A 19,803-nucleotide genomic window follows, 5' to 3' on the forward strand; every position below is an offset into this window, starting at 1 on the left:
ATCACTGTTTAAATAGACTTTACATTATCTCGTCTTTGCACTTTGTATTCTTAATCTGCATTATGTAACAGTACTTACTTTTAATGTTTACTCGGCACAAAAAAAAACACCATCCGTTACTGGAACTGGAATTGAACTTGAATCACGCTTTCAGATTGTAACGCTGCGAAGGGAGATCTCAGTTGAAATACTGATATCGATATATTACTTCAAACAGCTTGTTTTTGGATTGTTTAAGGAATAAAATATTACAAAAGGAAGTCTCGAGAAAATATCGTTTCTTTATACAAAATTCTAAATCGTTACAGCGTAATAGACACTTACAGAAAATATTATTGTGAACACATGTGTTTGCACGTTTCTCTCTATCATGTCTAACTGCTTGTTGAGGTGGACGATGGAGTGAGCTTGTTGCCGGCTGGTTCCACTAACTCGTATTTTTCTGTCGCTCCACCGAGACTTTTCAGTTCGCGGAGCAAGGTACGGGCATCGATTTTACGCGAGACTATCAGTTTCCGCTTATCTGTGGGGCCGTAACTGCGTGACTTGAGGTCCATCGTCCGTGCGATTCTGAAACGGATGCAAAACGTTCTCATCACACGATGAGACGTGAAGCTTCTTGCACAATTCGTTACAACACGATACCTACTGGTGAATCACTTGTCTCTCATCGTTAGTAAAGTCCAGAAACACAATATCGTTTTGCATATCGGTCCTTAGGAAATCTCTAAACAGCTTTTGGCATTTGGCTTTCACTTCGTGTGCTGTGCAAGAACCCGATTTCAAGCCGAGACCTTTTCGGCTTACCTGAGGTTCAAGTCTAAACAGAAAAAAATTGATATTTTAGGAACGACGACGAGCGAATAAAAGAGAGAAAAAAATTCCTCAGATTTTTTTGACAAACTGATCGAGAGTTGTTTTACTGACGTCGTGGACATAGGCTCGACAACACCCTGTTCCGACTTTCCAAGACCACCACCCATCCAACCCATCATCTTCATCATTTTTTCCCCGATGCCATTGGATTCTTTCCGTTCGTCGTCGTGAACAGTCGCCTCCGGCTTTATCTCCTTTGTCGTTACCGTTACATTTGATGTTGCATCCGTGCTTGGTTTAACCTGAATTTTTTAAGCGCACACACGAAACACATATGTGAATGGACAAAAATATTTTATTACTTGTAATTATTTATTATGAAATAAAAATGCATGAGTAAGATGAAGATCTGAAGAAATATCTTTTTTAAAAACAGTTTCTTCGTAATCCTTACTTCTAATAAAATATAATTAAGTATCAATAATAAATAATTACTTAGAATAGTCTTTCAGGTTTTCCTTTACCTTAATAGTGTAATAACGCTTTCGTAATTCGTTTAATGCGTCCCTAGCTGTGTCATTCTTTGCAATTTTCTTATTGAAACTGGTGCAACTTGCCAATCTCTTTGAATTGAGATAAATGACACACTCCCTAAAGTAGAATATGAAAAATACTGTACGATCCTCATACAAATTTAAAATTACAAACAGAAATTGTTTTCTGTGAATAAATTTAAATTATCTTTCTCTACACAGAATGTTCCATAGAATATGCCCTTAAAATTATTATTGGTGGTTTTGGGACACTCTGTATATTTATGTAGCCCTTCTTCGTACATTAATTTTATTTTCTTTATTTCATTACAAGATATTTACCAAACTCCTTGTTTCTGACCGTACTCCCATTTTAGATTAGCACCCGATATATTAGCTGAAGTGTTCAGTATACTTTGTGGTACGTCACCCGGTCTTTCCCACAGAATAATGTCTCCATACGAGTGATCCCCGCATGATGTAACATTGATCTTTCGTCTTTTAGAAGGTCGTTCCTCAGTGTTCAGTCTTTTAGAAGGTGGTTCCTCAGTGTTCAGCTTTCTACAAGACTGATACTTCATTTTATTCGATTTTCCTATCATATCACGATTTTTCAATAATAAGTTTTTTACGAGAGTCAACCTGATTGGCTGGGTTTGGCATATATTTCGAAGTGTTCGGTACATGCTTTTCTGTGACAGTCGATGGTTGACTAGTGCGTCCTGTAAGAACATGATGTCTCAAGTATCACACAAGTCATGAATCATAGTTACGCATTACTTTAACATGTAAGAATAAAAAAAATAAATAAATATAAAGCGAATATTTAACATGCAGTGCCTAATGAAACATAAAAGATGAAATATGCAACCTGTAACTCGCAATTTGTTTTTGTACCTTTAATCTTCGAACTAGCTGCTTCTGATGCTGCTACAAACGTTCTTTGTAATTTTGTCTTTTGTTTCTCTCTGTATTCAGCTGCGACGTCTTCTGATAGATCCTTCACTAAATCCATTGTTTCTTCTGGATATCTAAAGAAATTTACATGAAGCATAATTAACCACTCTACAGCTTATTTAAATGATATTAAATAACAGGACGAAATAATAATTATTCGATCCTATTAAGGCGATCCTGGAGTCGTCTGTATTACCAGCGGAATCGGTGATTTTCCTGCATTTTTCAAGAAATATATCTTTTTATTGAATTCACAGAATGAAAAATCCTTTTCCACGATGAAAGTACACACAATAATGTAGTGTGGAAAATAGGACTTAACTTTCCAAATGGAAAAAAAATCAAAATTGTGATTTTTTTCCATTTGGAAAGTTAAGTCCTATTTTCCACACTACATTATTGTGTGCACTTTCATCGTGGAAAAGGATTTTTCATTCTGTGAATTCAATAAAAAGATATATTTCTTGAAAAATGCAGGAAAATCACCGATTTCGCCGGTAATACAGACGCCGCGACGGAGTTCACTGGCCACTCCAGGATCACCTTAACACGTTATATAAATTTGATATTGATCTTCCTCCTCGATTCTGTATACACAGGGTTGCAGATAATTTATGTGATAATTTACCTGCATCCTAACAATTCAACGTTAACAAACACTTGAGCCAAACAAACAAGTGTGTCCTCTGAAAACTTGTCTTTGTGCGCTAGCAAAAATTTTCGCCTCAATTCCCAGTGTTCATCAGACTCGTGTTCCACTTTGTACTGTTCCACGTCCCAATCCTCGTTTACGCTCATTTTCGCTTCCTTCACTCTTTTAACTCTTCTCTAACAAATACTGATACTTGTCTTGTTAAATAGACTATTTTTTTTCCTTATTGATTTGATGTCTCTTGTACCTACAATTAGACACCGCGTTGTCAAACAGTCAATATTTTGGATATTTGACGCGCCTATTAAAATAGACTAGTTTTAGGTTAAGGATCGACGTGCAGGAGATCTACAGAGACGCCTAGTGGTGTTCAGGCGAAACTACGATTAAAAATGTCCAAAACTATGGCCGGTATTCATTTATCTGCAGATGCTGTATAGATCATTTCATTGGCTATGGAGTATCTGAAGAAACACTTAGGCCCCTTACACAATGCAAAGGGCTTTAAAACGGTCTTAAATATAAGGCCGGTATTCATAGTCGAATCTTATATTTAAGGGGATGCTGGAGCTACTAGTGAACTTCTTCGCGATGGTGCTGCCATCGGCACAATATTTGCACAATAAAATGCTTTTTACAAAAATTTGGCAATTTGTACGCACAAAATCGCTGTTGAGCGGTGTTTGGACACAATTAAGGAATATGAGGATGCTTTTCGAAGTGACTTTAGAAGCGTCATAAAAGAGAATTCTGTTCTCCTGTATTCTAACCTCTAATCCTAAAGGAAAACACAGAATTCTCTTTTATGACGCTTCTAAAATCACTTCGAAAAGCAATCTTATATTCCTTAATTGTGTCCAAACACCGCTCAACAGCGATTTTGTGCGTACAAATTGCCAAATTTTTGTAAAAAACATTTTATTGTGCAAATATTGTGCGATGGCAGCACAATCGCGAAGACGTTCACTAGCAGCTCCAGCATCCCCTTAAGACCATCTTAAGTTTATCTGCAGATGCTGTATGGATCATTTCATTGGCTATGGAGTATCTGAAGATACACTTAAGACGGTCTTAAATATAAGATTCGACTATAAATACCGGCCTAAGATTCGAGGAAATGTTGTATGGATGATTTTATTAGGTCTGTTCGCGTTACTCACACTTTTTGCACTCATGTCTCTTCGTCTTTTTCTCTGTAACATTTATGTATCTATCTCATTCTAAGTACAAAAAGTTCTAGAGATTTCAGGTAACGCGAACAAACCTATTGGCTATGAGCAAATTCACTAGGTGTTAACCAATAAAATTTGAAATATTCTAGTAAATTTTCTCACTTTTATACTTTTCACCAAGTGAAATGATACAAGAATTGACCCTCTGATACAAGAATTGCTGCATTCAGCAGACGCTCCGGATTGGTCATTCAGCGGAAAATCCAGTAACGTTGTTCAACTGTTGTCTGCTGAATACAACTCTTGTATTAGGTCATTCGATTTCGAGCACTTGCACAGTCAACACTACAGTCGACGCAAGCAGTCATTTTATAATACTATATTATACAAATTTCGTATAAATATCGTAGATTCATTTATACAATTTGTTTCTCGAATCGTCTTCACAATGACTTTTACAGACATACAAGATCTTTCCATAGAATTTCTAATTATCATTCTGCGCACCAATATTGCCAATAATATTCAAGATTATGTGAATCGTGCTTCCTCCACGTGCAATCGATTTAGCGAGAGGGTCGGACGAAACGAGGACGCTTTATTTTGGAAACGAAAATTTGATCAGAGGTATTTTCCTTTTTTTCTCTTTTTTCTTGTAATTCGACTTATTTCAAAATTTATTCAATATTTCATATTTAAGCAGACACAAATTTAACAATGAATGAGTATATCGTATTTATTTTCAAGCGCTTCTGCGTTCTTCCCATGATAACAATGTTTAAAGTTAGGACCGAATTTCTTCGCTTGTTTCGAATTTCTTTGCACGTGTATCGCGCGCTTATGCTCTTATGCAAATTTGAATGTGAATATATCCTTACTTTGGGAGGCTGTCTTGATTAAAATTCATTCAAAAGTGATGGGAGTAAATTAAAAATTTGAAATTTTTTCGAATTTCCTGCTTGTTTCGAATTTCTTTGCACGTGTATCACGCGCTTATTATGCTCTTATGCAAATTTGAATGTAAATATATCCTTGCTTTGGGAGACTATCTTGATTAAAATTCATTCAAAAGTGATGGGAGTAAATTAAAAATTTGAAATTTTCTCGAATTTCCTGCTTGTTTCGAATTTCTTTGCACGCTATCGCGCGTATATCCAAGCAGAACAAAGGCCGGTATTCATAATCGGATCTTACATTTAAACCCGTCTTAAGTTCATCTGCATATGCTGTATAGATTATTTTATTGGCTATGGAGTATTTGAAGATACACTTAGATACAAGCAGAAAATTCGAGAAAATTTCAAATTTTTACTTTACTCGCATCACTTTTGAATGAATTTTGATATTCAACACACAGATTTGCATAGGGAATTTGATTGGTCCATTTTCTCATGCACGTGCTCGTGCGTGCTTGTGGACCAATCAAATTCCTTGTGCATCTGTTATACGCTTATGCAAATTTGTGTGGATATACCCTAATCCCTTCTTTTTATGTTTGTGTTGCAGATCTCGATCCGATCCGAACTATCCAAAGCCGAAGCCGAAGCCCGAACCCCTTGGACCGTAGATTGAGGATTGTGCCGAACTGCCGAATGGGACACCCCTCCGATGGATAATACTTAAATATTAATAAAATTATATTCTGCATATACAGAGGAAGCCGTCAGCAAGATAGAAGATACATTTTTATCAAAATCTTTCTCTTCCGCAAAAATATGATTCTTCATGATTTTTATACAAGTTTGTAATAGATAAATGAGCGCATAAAGGTTAGAAGCCGGTGCAACTTACAATTGTAATTCCGGCGGTCTGTAACTTACAATTGTAATTCACACCGAATGGAAGAATGGATCTTTATGAATTCTTTGCCTTTTTTGGGCGAAAGATGCCCAGAAACGAATCGACTTGTCAACCGGTGCATCTCTATGATTCAATAAACTTTTCCTAATAACTAATATTATATTTTACGAGCACGTGAAAGATAGCTAAGCGTGTGTGCGTGCGTGCGTGCCGTGAGTACGTATATGTATTGCAATAAATAAAATCCAAATTTTGATATATCGAACAATACCTCATTCGACCTTACAGTGACGAAAAGATAAAAGAAATGTATATATATATAGATATTACGGTATAATCTGATCGCAGTGCGTAACTTTAAGGTTATGTCGGCAGGCGATATGGTTTCTCGTGTGGCACATGGTGTTCCAATGCCGTCTTCATAAGTTTGACAGACTTTTATGACGTGTCATGTATGCATCGCTGACAAATTATGTTAACTTGATTATTGCTTAATATTATCGTACCTGTAAAAACTATTTAATCTTGACTAACCTAAGATTAGTGGCAAGAGGTATAGGTTAGCAATTTTGCCATTTGGTACAAAGTGGTACAAGAAAATATAACAGAATGTATTTTAATGTCTGCCGACGATTGACGCAGCCGTGCGTTAGGCAAATCTACACCAGCGTGTCGCGAAATTTAATGAAAAATCACGTGGATACCCCATTTCGAAAGAGGATACGTACTACCGCTTTTTATGGAGCTGGGCTAGGAGTTCTGGTAATCGGTTTGAGCTACTCCGCGGTGCCTTTGTACAGGATGTTCTGCCAGGTACAATTGTGCTTCTGAGCTCGACAATCATGTTCAATAATGTTTGCTTCAATGTATTAAATATCACTGAACGTTATTGTCGAACTCGCTATTTGTTACTACAGTTAATATCATAATTTAATGTTCATTGTCTGTCGTTTAAATAACAGCCAATGCGTATTTTGTCGTTGTAGTCATACAGTTACGGTGGAACAGTAAGTGCTGGTCACGATGCCAGCAAAGTGACCACAATGTCACCCATCAAAGACAGGAAGATTAAAGTTAAATTTAGCGCGGACACAGCGGCATCCATGAAATGGAACTTCAAACCCCAACAGACGGACATTATGGTTATTCCCGGAGAGACTGCTCTGGCGTTTTACACAGCCACAAATCCCACTGATGAGCAGATCGTGGGAGTGTCCACGTACAATGTTCTACCTTTTGAGGTAGGACAGTACTTCAATAAGATACAATGCTTCTGCTTCGAAGAACAGATGCTTAGTCCACACGAACAGGTACATTTATTTATATTAACGTTAAATTATATAATAATCTCTTCTTCATATATAGCAAAATTATAATTATTTTTTTGGATCAATCTTTATTATAACAGCTAAAATCGTGAACATTTTTATCGATACATGATTTATATAATCCTAAATTCGGCAGTGTGTAGCATATATGTATATAAATTATTATTTTTGTGTTCGTTTAAGGTCGATATGCCAGTGTTCTTTTACATTGATCCAGAATTTGCGGAAGACCCACAACTGGAGTTTGTCGATGAGATAATTCTCTCTTATACGTTCTTCGAAGCGAAACCAGGACTCCAACTGCCTATACCGACTTACGTCAAAAGTCACTTGACAAAGTAAACTGTAATTATTCCCGATAGTTATAATTGTACAAATAAATATATTTAATGTTTTCTTTTTCTAAGTTCTGTGCTATATGGAAATATCACGTAGCCTAAATTCCTCTAGGAGTGTATTCCAAATGATAGAAATATTCTCATAAAGTGTAAATGGCAGTAAATCTGCAGGTAGAATCTAGCGTTAACAGCATTAAAATCTGAACAGTGCGTTAACAGGATACGCGCGTCTAAGACCGCAAACTTTCTCCTTGTCGATGTATATCGCGTCGATTTTCAGTGCGAGATCGTGCTCCAACATGGTCCGAGTCCTCAGTAATTTCTGGTGCTGATTTTCCAGCTCCTTCAGCGCCTTGTGCATTCGCTCGAGCTGATGATTTATCTCCTCGATTTCCTTTTGAAGACTGCAAAAAGTGAGAAAAATATTTAAAAACGAGGTCTGGCGTTTTTTATATATCTATCACGCGGCATGTACCTCGCGTGGGCGTAATCGCGACACAATTCCATATCGGGACGGTGCATTCTCGCCTCCAGCCTGGTATGTGCGACTTTCGTCGCGTAGCTCTTGTCCGCGATGGCTTTACGCATTAACTCCAAGTTTTTCTCGACGTCAAATATTTCTTGCTGCACCTGCGACATTTTGCGAATCAGATTTAATCTGGGAAGCTTATTATTTATTTATATTACTTTCTGCAAGTGCTGTTGAAGCTTGCTCTTAGCCTCGAGTAACTCGGAACATCTATGCGCTAGAGAACTGTTGCTGTTGCTCCAAGTATTCCACATTTCCTGAGAGACTTTGTTGATGAGACTCTCGGCGGTGGTACGTAGCTGGCTCGACCTACCGCGTTCGTTTTGAGATTTCTGCACTATCCTGTTCGCCGCATCCGCCCAGCTCTCCTGCTCGGAAACACTAACGGCGCACGGGACATGTAGTAGTGCTATATTGTATAAAAATCATTCATCACAAGTACTAGAATTAAATACCATGGGTCGAATTTTTCAATCCCGGAATAATATTGTATCCCGTGAGTTTGATTGCTCAAGTGATGGCAAACGGTATCTATGCCTAAGGCGGATTCTTTGTTCTTTAGATCTAGCTCCAGTTGATTCTGCGAAGCTCTGCAATTTCGTAGCTACGGACAAAACGATCAATCAATTAACGAATTATATTTATTAGAAAAACTTGAATGTGAAGATAAATTCTACCTGATCCTTGCACTTATTTAAACAGCCCTGTAGCTTCTTTTGATTCGTCCGCAGGCTCTCCACCTCTCGCAGTAAGCATTTTTCCGAGTCGTCATGTACCAATTCTGTGCCTAAAAAAAGTATACAAGAACGCAACAACATTTTCTATATATTCCATAATTTCAACGTAACTTTCTGTAATAGGTTTTTCATACCTTTTCTAGCTTCTCTGTGGTAAAGACATTCCTCTGCGATGTGCAGGGGTCCTTCGATATCTCGTACTGCCTTCTCTAAGACACCCCTGGAATCCTGAAGTCTCTCGATTTCGTGAAGCATTCTCTCCAGTTCCGATGCCACTTCGTTACGCCAAAAAGTAACGTCGCTTATTCTCTCACCGAGTCTCCGATTGGTATCGTACTGGCCGTGCTGTATCTTTTCCTCGGCATTTCTGAGAAACATTTTCAAGTAATATTAATTCTGCGTAAGAATTAGTACTATTCGAGAAGCTGTTATATACCTAATAATTCTCACGGCATCGCTACGCATCCTCTCCGAATAATGCCTCTGCGAGTCCGCTTCGTTGTAATATTTCACTTGTTTTTGGAACCACTCCTGTGGCGTGTATCTCGTGTAAAGGGCGGCATGCGACGCGTGAACGGGATTGCGTTGATAGCCCGTTATCAGATTTGGGAATTTTAACGGTCGCGTTCCCATTTTCTCGCTCGCATCCAGCGGATAGTTCAATATTGACCTTGAAGTCCTGCATAAGATTAATAATTACGTATTTCGTATCCACTCTGACTCACGCGCTAGATATTTACCCGAGAGGGTGCAGAGCAGGGACAAGAATTTACAGAACTAGCAGAGATATGAGATGTACAAGAGCAGCATTAAAGTTTGTTGGATCAATATATCATTCTGTGTGTCCATAAAGAACTCAAAGAATTACATTTATAACTGTCACTTTAATGAGAATAAAAAAAGTAAGTGAAAATTGATTATGAGAAAAAGTAGGATACTCAGTTTACTTACAAGGGTATGACTTCTGTGTTTTCGAATCCAGCATTCGGTCTCCAAGGCAGTAAATTGTGCATACGAGTGTAGCCGCCTATACGAATTGGAACTATTGGCTCCATGTAAGGTATTGAACCTCCGACTGTGCTCCATGCTTGTAATTGCTACAAATAAAAAATATATTATTATTAAATATATTTGTCTCCGAAGCCTTTTTTGAAGCCACATTTCTTGTCCTTTTGGTTTCGACGTTTCGTCCACTTTATCAGAAAAACAGTAACCTGATAGATTATAATATCAACTTTCCTATATGATATAATAATAATAATCTTAATAATAATAATAATATAGATAATTTGCTATTTATTATATATCTTCTATACTAATCATAATGATGATATAAGCGATTGCACTCTACATTATGTTACATAAAAATTTTTAATTTATGGAGAATTTAATTGAATTATTTATAATTTTATAAGAAAAGTTTCTAGCAGTAGCGTATACAAAATGATGAAAAAGTGCGAAGTCTTTCTATCAAAAGATAATTTTGCCAATCCAACATGGCAGATGTACCTAGCGAAGCTCCTGAACGTAAATATATGTAATCTAATTAAAAAAATTAAATTAATAAATAAAATTAACTCAGTTGAAGACTAACTTTATATTCATTGAGATTACATGATTAATATATCAGTTTTATTGCATTATCTGTGTATAATGTATCAGTCGTCAAGACTTTGAGGTTAGGTCAGGTCTATACTTCAATTCAGAGCTTTGACATTTATATTTATATTATTTCACACTTTTTTTATATTACTTATAAATATAAAATCTGGTTGGTGTTGTAAAAATGTAATACTTTCACGAATAATTTTTAATCCAGTAAATTATTTATCATTATCTGTTACAAGGTGTGCACTACAAGGAAATTCATAAGATATATTTTTTAGATTGTCCTGGGACGCAAAGCGAGAGTGCTGGCAAAGCTTCAGCATGCGCAGGGTGTCCGAATCAATCACTGTGCTCGTCTGGAGCTGCCAAGCAGCCAGATCCTGGCATTGCGCTCGTGAAGGAAAGACTTTCCTTGGTGCGGAACAAGCTGCTGGTGCTTTCGGGTAAGGGAGGTGTAGGCAAGAGTACCGTGACATCGTTGCTATCCAGGTGCATCGCGACAAATAATCCTGATAAAAATGTAAGTATGCTTGATCGTAAGCGGCACGAAAGATGCTTAGAATAAACATGCAATGTCTCTTATTTGAAATTGATGCAGAAAATTATTTGTGATCTTTTATTGCTGATTCACCCTAATCATGCCCATTACATAATGTAATATATATTTTACAATCAATAATAATATATTATCTCTTGCTGATAAAGCTCAAAAATGAATATATCATTTATTTTATAAAATTATTATGCTTACTCTTCTGCTTGATCCAAGTACATCCATGTGATTTTCAATGTACATATCCACATAATGAGTGCTACCAGCTTGCAGGAAATAACCTTAAACAGGGAATCCTACCTATATATATAGGTAACTAGGATAGCTATGTATGTCGTATCAACCTGTGCCAGTCCTTTATTGATCTCCAAGCATTTCGATGTCCTCATTCCTTTCAATAGTGAATCACCGTAAATAAAGTATATCATGTGCAATTGACAATTACGGTTCAATTAGTTTGATCATAAAGTTTGAATTCTATAATTCCACTAAATTTCATATTTAGTCTCTGTGTGTCTCGTGCAGGTTGGAGTACTAGACATTGACATTTGTGGACCATCGCAGCCAAGGGTACTTGGAGCGCTTGGTGAGCAGGTTCACCAAAGTGGATCGGGATGGTCGCCTGTGGTAAGAAAATTAATAAAAATAGAACGTTGTACCAATAAGAGAAGCCTTTTATTATACAGAAATATAATATAATATTTTATAATATTAAATATTACATTTTAGTATATCGAGGATAACTTGTCGTTGATGTCGATTGGATTTTTGCTCGGCAGTCCGAGTGATGCGGTAATATGGAGGGGACCAAAGAAGAACGGTATTGCTTGCAAGACTATCTTTTATCGCTTTTATTAATATATTTAATATTAAAATAATACATTAATATAGTTTAAAAGTTTTCTATACATTTACGTATGATCGCGCAGGTATGATCAGGCAATTCCTGTCGGAAGTCGATTGGGGTAGCCTGGATTATCTTGTATTGGACACACCGCCCGGCACATCGGATGAACACCTGTCAGCTACCTCGTACCTCAAAGACGCAGGTGTTACGGGCGCCGTAATTGTCACAACGCCGCCGCAGGTCGCTCTCTTGGATGTCAGGAAGGAAATAGACTTCTGCAGGAAAGTGAACATTCCAATCTTGGGCGTGATTGAGAATATGACTATGTTCGTATGCCCCAAGTGCAAGGTAGGCATGAAAACTCAACATAAAAAAAAATATATATAAATGTATAACTAACACACGACACCTCTGTCACGCAGAATACCGCGGAAATATTTCCAGCTTCGACCGGTGGTGCGCAGGCGATGTCGAAAGAGCTGAACGTGGAGTTCTTAGGCTCGATACCTCTAGATCCGTTGCTGGCCAGGTGCTGCGACGAGGGTAAAAGTTTTCTCACGGAGATGCCAGATTCGCCAACCGTGGACTTCCTAAATAAGATTTGCAAACGTAAGATTTTTAACGGATTTAACGGATATAAGGAAGGTGATAGAAATTTTTATAAATAATCAGAAAAAATCCTTAAAAAAATTTTCTTTTCAGGCATCGTTCAAAAGTGTGAAGAGGAAAAGGAAAACTGTCCTAACAATTCCATACAAAATACGTAAACGTACTTTTGTACAAAAATCCAAGTGTAAATGTACTCGTTATCGTTAATTAAAATTTGCAAGATTTATTTCGTTTTATATTCGCAACTTTTCAATGGGTAATCTTGCGGCTGCTTTAATCCACATAATTTGCAGACTCGATACAAGTGCGACAGCATATAATAAACGTTTGATACGTGCTTTGTTACATGCTAATTAGACGTCTGGAAGCACTTTCTGTTTATCGTGTAACGAGCGATAAGGTAAAAAATTCGATAAAGTGCAACAAATGATGTTTTAACTTGCGGACTGGTAGCGATAATAAGCATATAGCAGCGCACACGAACGGTGTGGGCGCTAATGTGATTGATACTGGAAAAAATACAAAACGTCAATTATTTATTAATTTTTCTATTTATTAATACACTTCTCCCGAGTCCATGTCCAACATTGGAAGTGATTAAAAAGTTTTTCGAAGCATAAAAAATTAAAAAAATAAAAGTATAGGATTTCATGTATCTATATTAGGTGCTATATGAAGAAAGGAGTTTTTTTTGACCATTTTTTCAAGATGCGGCAAATTCTTCTGAATGCAAATATTATAATTCATTAATTTGCATATTGCCGCCTAACGACGAAAAGCACGATTCCTTATTTCATTTTCATTCCGCTAGGGTCTCCACTGTCACTCCAGCCGACTCAAAATAACTGCGGACGGTGGACTGCGAGTTGAGCGGAGTGTTTATGTTGTATATGAATAAGTAATGATTGTGTATAAGAGCAGTTGTGTGAGCGTATTCACAGTGGAAGTTCACTTTGTTGATAAGGTAATAATGTTTCATAAATATATGATTCACTGCGTCGTGGCAGTACGATCTTGCACGGGCGCGTGCTCGCACGCAATTCCTTTAAATCTTTGACGTTTTCAGCTGCAATTAATTAAAAATTGAGATATATCGATAGATCACTGTGATCTATGATTTGAAAAAAAATGACCAATGTAGCGGCAAATGGGCAGGACGCCCGCAAGTTGGTGCATCATGACGCATTGGCCAAGGACTACTCCAACAGTTTTGCAAACAAAACCGGTATCAACGTAATTGTGAGACCGGACGATGAAATTTACAAATTAACGAGGAAAGTTTATGAAAAGCGAGCGGGACACGGTTCCGATTGTTGCAACCTCATGAAGCGAATAGTGATATTATTGTCCTTCGGCAGCGTCATGATTTTCCTCAGTTTCACGCTCCTGTCTATGATTTTGAATTCATTCTACACTACCATGAGCAACTACAATATAGAGGTGCAAGTTGGAATTGACGTGAAGAACGATACTATCACAGAGACGAGATATCAGCACATATCATTGGACACTCTTGATGTCCACATCGAGGAAGAGGACTACGATTACGAGATAGTGCCTTTAAATAACGATGAATCATCTAGTGAGCATCCTGCTTCTAATGATACCGAAGTAAGTGAAGTATAAAATTCTTCTACAGAAAATGTAGAAATCATGTATCATTAATTGTTATTTATGTCGCATTAACACTGTGTTATTATTTATTCTTTTAAGCAATGCAGCAATATTCCCAAAATATTGCGCTTCGATTGTCATCCAGAGGATGGGGCATCAGAGCTCTCTTGCACAGACAGGGGATGTTGTTGGAATCCCCTTGATAAAGGAGTCGACACTGCAAAACGAGTGCCATTGAATGTTCCGTATTGCTATTATCCCAAAAACTGGAGTCTCTATAAATATATAAACTGCACTCAGGATGGCAATAATTTCGAAGCTTTTCTCAAACAAGAGAGGAAATCTGTGTACAAGAATAATGTGCCTCTTGTGAAGGTCGAAGCTACAGGCATAGACAATTCCATTCTGCGTGTAAAGGTATAGCAGATGCTTGTACATGATATGCTTCATATAAATTGTATTAAAATAGAAAATAATATATATTTTTACATAATTTTTTAGATATACGATCCCTTGAATGCGCGATACGAACCACCGTGGCCGATCAGATCGGATCCAAGACCGTTTTTCTCCCGAATTAGTGACTCGAAGTATCAATTTAATAACGATGATGCAAATTTTGGCTTCAAAGTTGATAGAGTCAGTGATAACACAACGTTGTAAGTATACTGTTTTATATGTACATGAAAAGTACAATTATCTACCTAAAAAATTTTTAGTAAGTTTACAAGAATTTATTAAGTTACGTTACTCTTATTAAACAATTTATACTAAATATATTATTAAAATTAAAATGTATCTTACATAATATTATATGTATGCAGATTTAACTCTATTAAAACTGGAGGTTTTATATTTGCCGACCAGTTTTTGCAAATAAGTTCATCGCTACCAACGAATAACATTTACGGAATTGGCGAGCACAGATCGAATCTGAAATTAAATACAAATTGGCAGTCATTTACTCTGTTTAACAAGGATCAGCCACCGACAGAAAATGTACGTTTTATTTTGCTCGCATTCATCGCTACGTACGCTAATAAATATACAATAAATAAAATAAATAAAAATATTTTTTCTATTTCTTTAATTAGGCAAATTTATACGGATCTCATCCGTTTTACATTGTTGTCGAAGATTCTGGGAAAGCTCATGGAGTATTGTTTCTCAACAGTAATGCCATGGGTAAATACTTCGTGTAACGTTCGCGACACTTATATTTAATTATTCCCGATAATAATTCAAATATCATACCTTTCAGATATAATATTGCAGCCTACACCAGCCATAACATTCAGGACGATCGGCGGCATTTTCGATATCTACTTCTTTTTGGGGCCGACTCCAGCGGACGTCGTGAAACAATATTCCGAAATCGTCGGCAAGCCCTTCATGCCACCCTATTGGTCCCTCGGTTTCCACTTATGCAGGTACTATATCGCTACAAAATAATTTATGAAGTAATTTTTGATATGCAAATAAAAATGTTCTTTTTATATTTATCTATCAGGTTTGGATATGGCAGCCTGGAAAATACCAAAGCAGTGTGGAACAGAACGAGAGCAGCTGGAATTCCATTTGTAATATCTGCCACTTTCTATATCATTAGCGGATGTAGTGGCTACGAGATACTTAAGTCGTATTCTCTTTGCAGGACACTCAGTGGAACGATTTGGACTATATGGATAAGAACAACGATTTTACCTACAATAAAGAGAAATTCAGAGATTTGCCCAAGTTTGTGGACGAAATTCACGCGGTACGGTAATACGTCTATGAAATGTGTGATGTTGCATGTAAGTCGGTAGATGCATCACAGTATCTTGTTTTATTACAGGCAGGGATGCACTATATTCCCCTGATCGATGCCGGTATATCCGCTTCTGAGGATAGCGGCTCTTATTTACCGTACGACGAAGGGATCAAACGGGATATATTCGTGAAGGATGGCGCATCGGACGGACCTTTCGTCGGCAAGGTCTGGAATCTCGTTTCCACGGTGTGGCCGGATTTCACGAATCCAAAGACGATGGAGTACTACGAGAGTATGATGAGCGATATGCACGACAGTTTTGCGTACGACGGCGCGTGGATCGTAAGTCTAGAGCAACTTCGGACGTCTAATCTCGCGAATGATATCGAATTTTTAAGTCACTCACTCAAGTTGTCCCGAAATTACCAAGGACATGAACGAGCCATCCAACTTTTACAACGGTCACAAGAACGGCTGCACGCATAACAGATTCGATTATCCCGAACATCTGCCTAACGTTGTTGGCGACTTGCTCGCTACTAAAACTCTGTGCATGAACGCGAAACATTACCTAGGCTCGCATTATGATCTCCACAATACTTACGGGACGAGCCAAGCGATCACCACCAATTAGTAAGTAGAAATCCATGATCTTTTTTTATATATTTTTTGAAAGTAGATTTTATAAATTTATCGCGCTGAATTATGCACAGCGCCCTCAGGAAAATTAGGCAGAAGAGACCATTTATAATATCACGCTCGACGTGGGTAGGACACGGCCATTACGCGGGCCATTGGACGGGAGACGTTTACTCTTCATGGTAACCATAGTGCTTTAATATTAAATTATTAAATATATAATATATTAAATATTATTTAATATTTAGATATAAATATTAACGATGCTTTCCCTTCATTTACCAATTTCAAAACCCATTTTACCAGGCACGATTTAAGAATGAGCATTCCGGCCATCTTGTCCCTGAATTTTTATCAAATCCCAATGGTGGGCGCTGATATTTGCGGCTTCGATGGGAACACGACCGCCGCGTTGTGCAACCGCTGGATGCAGCTTGGCGCCTTCTATCCGTTCTCCCGAAATCACAATTCCGACACTACGATCGTGAGTATACCGATATATTTCAATTAATAAATAAATGAATATAGTTCTGATATATATAACATAATATATTGCGTTATGCAGGAGCAAGATCCAGTCGCTATGGGTGAAACGGTTGTGCGGTCGTCAAGAAATGCGCTCGGCATACGTTATCGCTTCCTGCCCTACTTGTACACGTTGTTCTTCAGGGCGCACAAGTTTGGCGAGACAGTGGCGCGCCCGCTGTTTTTCGAGTACGTATCGATTTTCTTGTATTATATTATATATAATAATAATTATTTTATTATACGTTACACAGGTTCACCGAAGACCGACGGACTTACGATATCGACACGCAATTCCTTTGGGGCAGTGCGCTCATGATCAGTCCAGTGTTGGAAGAAGTATGCCATCCGTTTGATCGTTTGATTTTTATTTTGTTATGTATGTACGAGGAACGCATTAATATTAAATTTCTATCCTGCAGGACAAACTCAACCTAGGCCTTTACTTACCGCGTGGCCTGTGGTACGACTATTATACCCAGTTGTCTGTCTTTTCCATTGGGAAATATTATATGCTAGCTGCGCCGATCGACAGGATACCATTAATGATTCGCGGAGGCTCGATACTTCCAGCACAGCGGCCAGGTGCGACCACGACGGAGAGTAGAGAGAATAAGTTTGAATTATTGGTGGCGCTAAACGAGGCTGGAAACGCCAAGGGAGAACTGTATTGGGACGATGGTGACGGTATAGGTACGAAATATTTTATCATCAAGCGTTTATATTTTATTTTTATATTTTTGTTTTATCATCATCTCTAGATTTTTTATTTAATCTTTTTTTTAACACATACAGATTCGATAAAAAAGAAAGAGTATCAGTGGATATCTTTCACCGCAACCAATTCCACGCTACTAAATTCGGCAGTAGACAATGGCTCTTTTAATGAGAGGATGATTCTCGGAAGAGTTCAGATTCTGGGATTAACGGATCTGATCTCCAAGATGTATCTGAATGATGAAGAAATCACATTTAGTCAAAACTCTGTGGTAAGTTCAGAAAAGATTGGCAACAATTATGACAAAATATATGGATAATTATGCATTTTAAAACAAACATCCGAAACTTATTCCAGAGCTTGAACGTCACTGGATTACAACTTGATATAAAAGAGTCGTTCCGGTTTTATTGGAGGTATTATTGAGGTTTCAAATAAGCAATGACAAATGATAACGTTAATTAAATGGGAGTTTCCAGTCGTAATATATAAATCTCGTAACTGCGAATAATTAATGTGATATATGCAGTGATATGCGTTTAGCATAAAGATCTGTTTAATACGTACAGTATATATAAGCGATATGTTTTTGAAGCGATATATTTTTTGTAAATATTGCACTTTGGTGACATATATTTTTCTTCACTTGAATTAAATAAAAGTGAGAGAATATTGTGCTGCTTGAAAAAGTGTAAGACAGTGCGTAAAAAAGTATGAAAGTGTAATATAATATTAATTTCCATTTATAGAAATTAATGACGAGACGAGTGAGTAAAGAAACATTTTTATTCAAATCAAATGTTTGTCGTACAATATATTATACAAATATGATAAACATTGTGTTTATGGCACTAGAATAAAATAATAAATAGCGTTTTGACTTTACTGATATTGAACGTACGGGCATGGCAAGGAAATGATAATGGAAATAATTCGTGATTTCGCGGGAAAAAAATATACAAGAATAATAAGACTGACGAAAATGCAAGCGACGCGGTCATTTCTCGGGAAGGAACGCTATTTATCCGCTTTGGCACCGTAACTTAAAATCCTCGAAGAACGCAGACTTTGTTTGCAGGGGGAAGTTTTGGGAAGTCGCGCTTCTCATCAGCCATTCGAAACGGTTCACCTTTGACCTCGATCTATATTCAAAATGCACTGCGACCCTCATTTGCATCCGCGCATGCTGAAGCGTAGATCTTGATCTCCCGAATAAATTTGAAAACGATAAGTCACTGCATGCGTCGCGCACGCTCATGTTAAAACATTAAGGTCGCACGCATGAATACGCGCAGCAACTCGCACGGGCTTTTCACTTTATACGTTACACGCATAACGCAAAATACATCTTGACATCTGTCTAATAATAGAAATGAAACTATACTAAAATGTAATAACGGTACGTATATGATATATTTGGCAATGAAAGTAACAAAGTCTTTGGATTCGTTAACGCGTCTCGATCGTTCGTCGCGCGAGAGAGAAGGAAAAAAAGGAAAAATCGGAAATTTCTTTCCAAGCAATAGCTTTCTTAAATTTGGAACAACTTCACCGCACGAAATAGCACCTCTAACTGCAATATTTGTTTGTTGTTGCTACTTTTAGTCGCATGTACGATCGAGAAATATTCTAATGGTAGGTTGAGGGAAGGAACCTCGCGTTAAACACAAGCTGGTGTCGCTCCTAATATCTACGAATATCAAATTAGTTTTGATTTTATGCAAGAACGGCAAGGAGAGAACATCTCTGTCTCCAGAAAGAGTTATTAACACCGAATAATGACATTTTGATAAAAAGGAGTTCACGTTATTGCACAATTCATACTTTTTTCCATCCAATTAATTGACATCACAATTTGACGTTTTTTTTTTAAGAATCGAGACGAGAGATGTATCGCGTTCCTCTCTCCTCGCGGCCATCAGCATATCGTTCATATGATACCAATATATGTGTGTACATATATATACGTTTTATATATGTAATGCGTGTGTATATATATAATATATATATCTTCCCTTTTCTCAATTACTAAATTATGCTAATCTTGCAACCTTCGTTCATTATTGTCTGCTCAC

General features: G+C 37.3%; 5 protein-coding genes across 7 annotated transcripts; 3 read left to right on the plus strand and 2 right to left on the minus strand.

Moving 5' to 3' along the window:
- Positions 1-261: 261 nt before the first annotated feature.
- On the minus strand, positions 262-3,316 carry LOC105286770 (NF-kappa-B-repressing factor). Its single transcript, XM_011351961.3, has 8 exons — positions 2,935-3,316; positions 2,247-2,380; positions 1,992-2,071; positions 1,692-1,918; positions 1,341-1,467; positions 928-1,118; positions 650-820; positions 262-570 (listed from the first exon to the last, which is right to left on the minus strand). The coding sequence occupies exons 1-8, from the start codon at positions 3,102-3,104 to the stop codon at positions 375-377; spliced, it is 1,296 nt and encodes a 431-aa protein (XP_011350263.2). The 5' UTR covers positions 3,105-3,316; the 3' UTR covers positions 262-374.
- A 3,223-nt stretch (positions 3,317-6,539) lies between these two features.
- Positions 6,540-7,664, plus strand: LOC105286754 (cytochrome c oxidase assembly protein COX11, mitochondrial). Its single transcript, XM_011351919.3, has 3 exons — positions 6,540-6,743; positions 6,917-7,240; positions 7,442-7,664. Exons 1-3 carry the CDS (start codon positions 6,540-6,542, stop codon positions 7,598-7,600), a joined length of 687 nt encoding a protein of 228 aa, XP_011350221.1. The 3' UTR covers positions 7,601-7,664.
- Positions 7,656-11,542, minus strand: LOC105286758 (tektin-3). Of its 2 annotated transcripts, XM_011351933.2 has the most exons (9): positions 11,222-11,542; positions 9,814-9,959; positions 9,299-9,541; positions 8,997-9,229; positions 8,803-8,912; positions 8,581-8,729; positions 8,284-8,506; positions 8,072-8,226; positions 7,656-8,000 (listed from the first exon to the last, which is right to left on the minus strand). In XM_011351933.2, exons 1-9 carry the CDS (start codon positions 11,264-11,266, stop codon positions 7,790-7,792), a joined length of 1,515 nt encoding a protein of 504 aa, XP_011350235.2. In that variant the 5' UTR covers positions 11,267-11,542; the 3' UTR covers positions 7,656-7,789. The 2 variants fall into 2 exon arrangements, with proteins under 2 accessions (XP_011350235.2, XP_019889669.2); XM_020034110.2 differs by lacking the exon at positions 11,222-11,542 and having other exon boundaries at positions 9,603-9,918.
- On the plus strand, positions 9,936-13,020 carry LOC105286763 (cytosolic Fe-S cluster assembly factor NUBP1 homolog). Of its 2 annotated transcripts, none has more exons than XM_026974786.1 (7): positions 9,936-10,399; positions 10,749-10,990; positions 11,549-11,650; positions 11,753-11,843; positions 11,953-12,218; positions 12,293-12,479; positions 12,573-13,020. In XM_026974786.1, exons 1-7 carry the CDS (start codon positions 10,306-10,308, stop codon positions 12,635-12,637), a joined length of 1,047 nt encoding a protein of 348 aa, XP_026830587.1. In that variant the 5' UTR covers positions 9,936-10,305; the 3' UTR covers positions 12,638-13,020. The 2 variants fall into 2 exon arrangements, with proteins under 2 accessions (XP_026830587.1, XP_026830588.1); XM_026974787.1 differs by having other exon boundaries at positions 9,939-10,389.
- A 263-nt stretch (positions 13,021-13,283) lies between these two features.
- Positions 13,284-19,204, plus strand: LOC105286746 (lysosomal alpha-glucosidase-like). Its single transcript, XM_026974785.1, has 18 exons — positions 13,284-13,443; positions 13,546-14,090; positions 14,193-14,510; positions 14,595-14,752; positions 14,918-15,092; positions 15,188-15,278; positions 15,355-15,523; positions 15,604-15,673; positions 15,748-15,852; positions 15,931-16,188; positions 16,277-16,479; positions 16,560-16,667; positions 16,792-16,969; positions 17,051-17,199; positions 17,265-17,349; positions 17,433-17,703; positions 17,806-17,999; positions 18,086-19,204. Exons 2-18 carry the CDS (start codon positions 13,608-13,610, stop codon positions 18,152-18,154), a joined length of 3,084 nt encoding a protein of 1,027 aa, XP_026830586.1. The 5' UTR covers positions 13,284-13,443; positions 13,546-13,607; the 3' UTR covers positions 18,155-19,204.
- The last annotated feature ends 599 nt before the right edge of the window (positions 19,205-19,803 follow it).

The sequence above is a fragment of the Ooceraea biroi genome, chromosome 14 (assembly GCF_003672135.1).
Source record: "Ooceraea biroi isolate clonal line C1 chromosome 14, Obir_v5.4, whole genome shotgun sequence".
Lineage (NCBI taxonomy): Eukaryota > Metazoa > Arthropoda > Insecta > Hymenoptera > Formicidae > Ooceraea > Ooceraea biroi.

Excerpts from the sequence above, each read along its gene's own strand:
- LOC105286770 (XM_011351961.3), bottom strand. The coding sequence starts at position 3,104 with ATGAGCGTAAACGAGGATTGGGACGTGGAACAGTACAAAGTGGAACAC. Across the intron at positions 1,468-1,691 it reads GGTCAGAAACAAGGAGTTTG|GGAGTGTGTCATTTATCTCA; the intron begins GTAAATATCTTG and ends ATTCTACTTTAG. Across the intron at positions 1,119-1,340 it reads AGCGTTATTACACTATTAAG|GTTAAACCAAGCACGGATGC; the intron begins GTAAAGGAAAAC and ends TAAAAAATTCAG.
- LOC105286754 (XM_011351919.3), top strand. The coding sequence starts at position 6,540 with ATGTATTTTAATGTCTGCCGACGATTGACGCAGCCGTGCGTTAGGCAA. Across the intron at positions 6,744-6,916 it reads TGTACAGGATGTTCTGCCAG|TCATACAGTTACGGTGGAAC; the intron begins GTACAATTGTGC and ends TTGTCGTTGTAG. Across the intron at positions 7,241-7,441 it reads TGCTTAGTCCACACGAACAG|GTCGATATGCCAGTGTTCTT; the intron begins GTACATTTATTT and ends TGTTCGTTTAAG.
- LOC105286763 (XM_026974786.1), top strand. The coding sequence starts at position 10,306 with ATGATGAAAAAGTGCGAAGTCTTTCTATCAAAAGATAATTTTGCCAAT. Across the intron at positions 12,219-12,292 it reads TCGTATGCCCCAAGTGCAAG|AATACCGCGGAAATATTTCC; the intron begins GTAGGCATGAAA and ends TCTGTCACGCAG. Across the intron at positions 12,480-12,572 it reads CCTAAATAAGATTTGCAAAC|GCATCGTTCAAAAGTGTGAA; the intron begins GTAAGATTTTTA and ends TTTTCTTTTCAG.
- LOC105286758 (XM_011351933.2), bottom strand. The coding sequence starts at position 11,266 with ATGTACATTGAAAATCACATGGATGTACTTGGATCAAGCAGAAGA. Across the intron at positions 9,230-9,298 it reads GATGCCGTGAGAATTATTAG|AAATGCCGAGGAAAAGATAC; the intron begins GTATATAACAGC and ends AATGTTTCTCAG. Across the intron at positions 8,730-8,802 it reads TAAATAAGTGCAAGGATCAG|CTACGAAATTGCAGAGCTTC; the intron begins GTAGAATTTATC and ends TTTTGTCCGTAG.
- LOC105286746 (XM_026974785.1), top strand. The coding sequence starts at position 13,608 with ATGACCAATGTAGCGGCAAATGGGCAGGACGCCCGCAAGTTGGTGCAT. Across the intron at positions 17,200-17,264 it reads GCGCGCCCGCTGTTTTTCGA|GTTCACCGAAGACCGACGGA; the intron begins GTACGTATCGAT and ends TACGTTACACAG. Across the intron at positions 18,000-18,085 it reads CATTTAGTCAAAACTCTGTG|AGCTTGAACGTCACTGGATT; the intron begins GTAAGTTCAGAA and ends AACTTATTCCAG.